Source organism: Nicotiana sylvestris, chromosome 1, assembly GCF_000393655.2.
Source record: "Nicotiana sylvestris chromosome 1, ASM39365v2, whole genome shotgun sequence".
NCBI classification, from domain to species: domain Eukaryota; kingdom Viridiplantae; phylum Streptophyta; class Magnoliopsida; order Solanales; family Solanaceae; genus Nicotiana; species Nicotiana sylvestris.
In genome coordinates this window covers 145,000,438-145,007,605 of record NC_091057.1, presented here as the reverse complement: position 1 = coordinate 145,007,605, position 7,168 = coordinate 145,000,438, and the positions used below count along the sequence as shown (strand labels likewise).

Below are 7,168 nucleotides of genomic sequence, written 5' to 3'. Positions count from 1 at the left end.
TCTTTGGTTTCAATCAAATATTGCCATTCAAAAAGCTCTCGAATAAACTGTATGACAATTGACGGCAACCAACCATCTGCTTGCAATAAATGCAAAAGTGTTTGCATTTTCGTTAAATAAGATAAAAAGAAGAAATATCTTATTTTTTAAAATTGAGGTATTATATAAATAGGATAAATTTGAGCACCATCCAAGGAAGAAAGCCGTTATAGATAATGATAACTCTCTCTCTTCCCTCTCCCGCCAAACTCATCCCTCCTTCCCCCAAAAACCTCACATCCCTTCAAATTCACAGAAGAAACCCTAATTTCGAAGCTCTGAAGGATCGTTTGATTCGACAAGCCAATGTTGGAAACCTCAAGCAAGCAATCTCGACCCTTGATCACATTTCCCAAATGGGTCTTACCCCTGACCTCACCTCCTATACAGTTCTTCTCAAATCTTGTATTAGAACTCGAAATTTCCAGCTCGGTGAACTTCTACACTCTAAGCTCAACAACTCATCGCTCGAACCGGACACAATTGTTCTTAACTCGTTGATAAGTTTATATGCTAAAATGGGTGATTGGGAAACTGCTAAAATGATTTTCGAGAACATGGGGGAGAAGAGAGATTTAGTCTCTTGGAGTGCTATGATATCTTGTTTCGCGCATTGTGGTATGGAGTTAGAAGCTGTGCTTACTTTCTTTGATATGGTGGAGTTTGGGGAGTACCCGAATCAGTTCTGCTTCTCTGCAGTGATTCAGGCGTGTTGTAGCGGAGAGTTTGGGTGGATTGGGTTGGTGATATTTGGGTTTGTGGTTAAAACTGGGTATTTTGAGTCTGATATTTGTGTTGGTTGTGCACTGATTGATTTGTTTGCCAAAGGGTTTTGTGACTTGAGGTCAGCTAAGCAAGTGTTTGATAGAATGCCTGAGAGGAATCTTGTCACGTGGACTTTGATGATTACTAGATTTTCTCAACTTGGTGCTGACAGGGATGCTGTTGGGCTGTTCTTGGAAATGGTTTCTGAAGGATTTGTTCCTGATAGGTTTACGTTTAGTGGTGTTTTATCGGCTTGTGCCCAGATGGGATTGTCTTCCTTTGGGAGACAATTGCATGGTTGGGTGGTTAAGTCTAGGCTGTCTTCCGATGTTTGTGTTGGGTGCAGTTTGGTGGACATGTATGCAAAGTGTACAATGGATGGCTCTATGAATGATTCAAGAAAGGTTTTTGATCAGATGGCTGATCATAATGTCATGTCTTGGACTGCTATTATTACAGGATATGTGCAAAGCGGATGCTATGATATGGAGGCCATTAAGTTGTACTGTAGAATGATAGAAGGTCCAGTTAAACCGAACCATTTTACATTTTCTAGTCTTTTAAAGGCATGTGGAAATCTTTCAAATCTTGCTGTAGGCGAACAGATCTATAATCATGCAGTGAAATTGGGTCTTGCATCTGTGAACTGTGTAGCGAATTCGCTAATTAGCATGTATGCCAAGTCTGGTAGGATGGAAGAAGCCCGAAAAGCTTTTGAACTTCTGTTTGAGAAGAATTTGGTATCTTATAACATAATAGTTGATGGATATTCAAAGAATCTGGATTCCACAGAAGCTTTTGAACTTTTCAGCCAGATAGACTCTGAAGTTGGGATTGATGCTTTCACGTTTGCTAGTTTGTTGAGTGGAGCTGCAAGTATAGGTGCAGTTGGAAAGGGAGAGCAAATCCATGCTCGGGTCTTGAAAGCAGGGATCCATTCCAACCAATCTGTCTGCAATGCTTTGATATCTATGTATTCTAGATGCGGTAACATAGAGGCTGCTTCTCAAGTTTTTGAAAGAATGGAAGATAGAAATGTAATATCTTGGACTTCAATTATAACAGGTTTTGCAAAACATGGTTTTGCATATAGAGCTCTGGAATTGTTCAATCAAATGCTTGGGGCTGGTATAAAACCAAATGAGATCACGTACATTGCTGTTTTATCAGCTTGTAGCCATGTTGGTTTAGTTGAGGAGGGATGGAAGTATTTTGATTCAATGTCCAGTGATCACAGGATAACACCTAGGATGGAACATTATGCATGCATGGTTGATTTGTTAAGCCGATCAGGCTCTCTTGAAAAGGCTGTTCAGTTTATTAAATCACTGCCCTTGAATGTCGATGCTCTTGTTTGGCGCACCTTGCTTGGGGCATGCCAGGTGTATGGCAATTTACAACTGGGGAAGTACGCTGCAGAAATGATTCTTGAACAGGAGCCAAATGATCCAGCAGCACACGTCTTACTATCTAACTTGTATGCTTCGAGGGGTGAATGGGAGGAGGTAGCAAAGATCAGAAAAGACATGAAAGAAAAGAGATTGGTGAAGGAAGCTGGATGTAGTTGGATAGAAGCTGAAAATAGTGTCCACAGGTTTTATGTAGGCGACACAAATCATCCCAGAGCGAAGGAGATATATGAAAAATTAGATAAGGTAGCACTTAAAATAAAGGAGATTGGCTATGTACCCAACACAGACTTGGTGCTTCACGAGGTGGAGGATGAACAAAAGGAGCAATATCTTTTCCAGCACAGTGAGAAAATTGCTTTGGCGTTTGGTCTTATTAGCACATCCAAGTCAAAGCCCATCAGAATATTCAAAAATCTTCGAGTATGCGGTGATTGCCATAATGCAATGAAGTTTATATCAGTAGCGGAGGGAAGAGAGATAATTGTTAGAGATTCTAATCGTTTTCACCATATTAAAGATGGACTCTGCTCCTGCAATGACTATTGGTGAAAGTCTTTTACTGTCAATTATGGTCTTATTGGCACGTCCAAACCAACGTAGCAAACATGATTAGAATACTAAAGATCATTCTAGTATGTTGCAACTTACAGATGTGCATAGTGCTATAAAACATGTATCTGTAATCATGTAGAGAAGTACAGAATGAAACCATATGATTTGCACATTCATTTTTATGTTGTATTTTGTATACCCCAGCTGGCATTATGTAATGAGAAAAGCAAAGTTTTGAAAATTTCAGTAACTAGAGAATTGGAGTATGATCATAAGGAGCACCATTGAAGAAGTTCTGAAGAAAACACCTGTACTACATGTACCATAGGTCGTCTGATGACCGATTTTTCAGCAACATGTTTGGCATTGCTCTATGCTCTAGTTCTTTTGTCTGGTTTTTATCTAGTCGAGAGAGAGAGGAGTTACTGTCTCATTTGTTATTAAACATATCCGAGCAAAAAATGTGAATATGTCAGTATACGAGCCGAAGCAAAAAAGATCAAGCTCGTTGTTTCCCAAATAAATTCGGCAAGCAAAGTCAGTCAAAGTGTCAAACCTTATCAGTTGACAGTAATGTATGTCGATATCTATTTTGGTTCCTGCTTTTATTTTTATTTTTTCTGGTGACTTTGACATCTGATTTTATAGAGGCTTTGTTTGTATAGAAGCGCACACAATGTGCTGAAAACCATTACATTTTTGTTTGCCTGTTGCTTTTCTTTGGAGATGGGGACAATGTTAAACTATATATCATAAGTCAACTTACAGATTTTGGCATTGTAAAAAGAGCAAAGAAAATGCCGACATTTCTTTGTTCTGTTTATTGTTTAGAAGTAGTCAAATCTTTAACTAATTTGTGCTATCCCTCTTTATTATACTTTTATTGAGTATTTCTTATTTAAATTATTTTGTCACCAGATAATGCCTCCCACTTTGTACTGATCAAGTCTTTCTTTGTACTTTGCTCTCTGCTTAGTGGGTAACCATGAAGCTGTTACATTAATGTCCAAAAGTATGTCACATTGCCTATAAAAACCAGAGCTCTCTACTCAAATATGCAAGACAATTTTTAGTTCTATCCTTCCCTTTTCCAGCTATAGTTTGTTGCAAATCAAAATGACAAGCTTAGGGAAGTTGGGCCAATGGCCCTTACTAACAGCTGCTTTGGCAATTTGCTTAGTAGCCAGCACTGTTGTTGCTGATTACTCTTATGGCTATACTTCTCCTTCTTACAACTCTAAGAAGTACTACAAATCACCATCTCCATCCAAGTATGAGGTACCCACTCCTTACTACAAGAAAACTGAGAAACCTGCTGCACATTCTCCGTCACACTACTATAAATCTCCAGCACCATCGAAGCACGACTATTACAAGTCGCCATCACCAATAAAATATTACAAATCGCACTTGCCAACAAAATATTACAAGTCGCCCGCTCCTTCAAAGCAATACTATAAGTCACCCGTTGTAGTGAAATATTACAAGTCACCCGCTCCTGTAACACATTATTACAAGTCGCATGTTCCATCAAAACACTACTACAAGTCACCATCTCCTTCAAAACACTATTATAAGTCATCGGTTGCAAAGAAGTATTACAAGAAACATACTCCTTCAAAGTATTACTACAAGTCACCTGTTCCTTCAAAGAATTACTATAAGTCACCAGCTCCTTCAAAACACTACTACAAGGCACCAGTTGCAACCAAGTATTACAAGTCACCTGCTCCTTCAAAGCATTATTACAAGTCACCTGCTCCCACAAAGTATTATTACAAGTCCTCAACTCCTTCAAAACACTACTACAAGGCACCGGTTGCAACCAAGTATTACAAGTCACCTGCTCCCTCAAAGCATTATTACAAGTCACCTGCTCCCACAAAGTATTATTACAAGTCCCCAACTCCTTCAAAGTACTACTACAAGTCCCCGTCGCCAGCAAAGTACTACAAGTCGCCTACAACTTACAATTCACCACCTCCACCAAAAACCTATGAACATTCGCCATCATATTACTCACCTCCACCACCAACTTACTACAAGCAAACACCTATCTACCCTTCACCTCCACCACCTGTGAAGTACGAGCAATCTGTCACCTATGCTTCACCTCCACCACCAACATACTACAAGCAAGAACCCACCTATGCTTCACCTCCACCACCTGTGAAGTACGAGCAAGCACCCACCTATGCTTCACCTCCACCACCAACGTACTACAAGCAAACACCCACCTATGCTTCACCTCCACCACCAACGTACTACAAGCAAACACCCACGTATGCTTCACCTCCACCACCTGTGAAGTACGAGCAATCTGTCACATATGTTTCACCTCCACCACCAACGTACTACAAGCAAACTCCCACCTATACTTCACCTCCACCACCTGTGAAGTACGAGCAGTCAGTCACCTATGCTTCACCTCCACCACCAGCAACATCTCCCCCACCAACCTACTACTAATATTCAACCCTTCCCCTCAATTATTTTCCACATCTCCATGACTTATAACTCCTTTTCATCCTCCCTCCGAGTATTTTCATTTTCTTTCCGCCACAGTTTTATGTATGTTTCCCAAAATGATCGGCTTTGCTTGCTGTGTGTTCTTTTATTTAATAACTTGTACTATCATATGAGTTTTAAGTAAGATCCTTGAGATCTCCATCAATTTGGCTTTATTGTATCAAGATCCTTTTTTTTTTGTTGTAATTTATCAAGAATCTGCAGTTAATCTAATATTATTTCTTATCCGTTGAATACTTTACTTTGGTCTTTACACATACCTCCAGGGCATCTAAGAGTAGTTGATTACCTACTAAAAAAGAAGAGAAAAAGAAAAAATATGGATGTGAGTCGAAAGACGTGGTCATGGATCAACACAGCAGTAAAGTTTCTTCTTTGACTTACTATAGTATTATGGATTCTAATTGTACTTATAAGCTATTTAGGAAATAAAATTATATATAAATAAACCGAATAAGAAAGAAATAAAGATTAAATGTAAGCATATGAATCATTTTTCCAATTCTTTTTCAAAAATGAATTCTCTATGTTAAATATGTCAAAAGATACAACGTTGTTACGAATGGAGTATATGTATTGCTAATATCAGTGTTATTTTTTAAATAGAATCAAGTAATACTCGAGTAATAATACAGAATTTACTAGGAGAATAAACTCGAGAAAATAAAATTTAAGTAAATAGTTACTTGGAAATGTATTAAATAAAGGAAAAACACCCGTAGCATTTAAATAACACTTTGGTACCATCAGTCTTCCCTCTGCGCAGCCTTAGGAGCCCCAACACCACAGCTACAGTCCCGCCAGCAAACCCAAATTACCAGTGCTACTTCCACTTGTCCCCGCCGGATGTAGTTAGATAGAATCTGAAAATAGCGTCCACAGGTTTTATGTAGATGTGGAGATTGCCATAATGCAATGAAGTTTATATCAGTAGCGGAGGGAAGAGAGATAATTGTTAGAGATTCTAATCGTTTTCACCATATTACAGATGAACTCTGCTCCTGCAATGACTATTGGTGAAAATCTTTTACTGTCAATTATGGTCTTATTGGCACGTCCAGACCAATACGTAGCAAACATGACTAGAATACTATATCTGAGCAAGAAATGTGAAAATGTCATTATTCAAGCTGAAGCAAAAAAGATCAAGCTCGTAGGTTACCCAAATAAATTCGGCAAGAAAAGTCAGTCAAACCTTATCAATTGACAGTAATGTATGTCAGTATCTATTTTGGTTCCTGTTTTTTGTTTAATCTCCTGAAATCTCTTGCAGTCAAATTGGCTTATTATCCAACTAGGTCTGTTTTGGCATTAATCCAAAAGTAAAAGAAGTAGTTGATCTGAATCCAAACCAAACTGATAACATGTATACCGTTGTTATTTTTAACACTTAAAAGTATTTACAACAACAACATATCCGTGTGATACCACAAGTAGGATTTGATAGTATGTATGCAGACCTACCTCTATCTTGTGAAAGAAACACATAAAATATGTTATTATAAAAGGTCTATAAACATTTTGTTTACAGTTTCCTCTTTTATTTTATGTTTTTATTTTTTCTGGTGACTTTGACATCTGAGTTTGTAGTGGCTTTGTTTGTATAGAATCGCACACAACGTGTTGATAACCATTGCATTTTTGTTATCCTGTTGCTTGTCTTTGGAGATAGGGGCAGTGACATCGCCACGTAGAGTGAAGGGTGGTCAATTGAATATCCTTCAACGAAAATCTATTCTGAGTATATAGAAAATTATATTGTGTATATATATCAAATTTACTTTTCATACATATATTAAACTTTGAATATTCATAGCGAAATTCTTGAACATCGGCGATGTCAAACTCAATTGTCATAAGTCAACTTACAG

General features: G+C 38.1%; 2 protein-coding genes across 2 annotated transcripts; both read left to right on the top strand.

The window, feature by feature from the left end:
* The first annotated feature begins 208 nt into the window (after positions 1–208).
* On the top strand, positions 209–3,009 carry LOC104213094 (pentatricopeptide repeat-containing protein At3g49170, chloroplastic). Its single transcript, XM_009762511.2, has one exon. It carries the CDS (start codon positions 216–218, stop codon positions 2,763–2,765), a length of 2,550 nt encoding a protein of 849 aa, XP_009760813.1. The 5' UTR covers positions 209–215; the 3' UTR covers positions 2,766–3,009.
* An 840-nt stretch (positions 3,010–3,849) lies between these two features.
* On the top strand, positions 3,850–5,493 carry LOC104213097 (extensin-1-like). The gene has a single exon (XM_070160578.1). The coding sequence runs from the start codon at positions 3,885–3,887 to the stop codon at positions 5,235–5,237; it is 1,353 nt and encodes a 450-aa protein (XP_070016679.1). The 5' UTR covers positions 3,850–3,884; the 3' UTR covers positions 5,238–5,493.
* Positions 5,494–7,168: the final 1,675 nt, after the last annotated feature.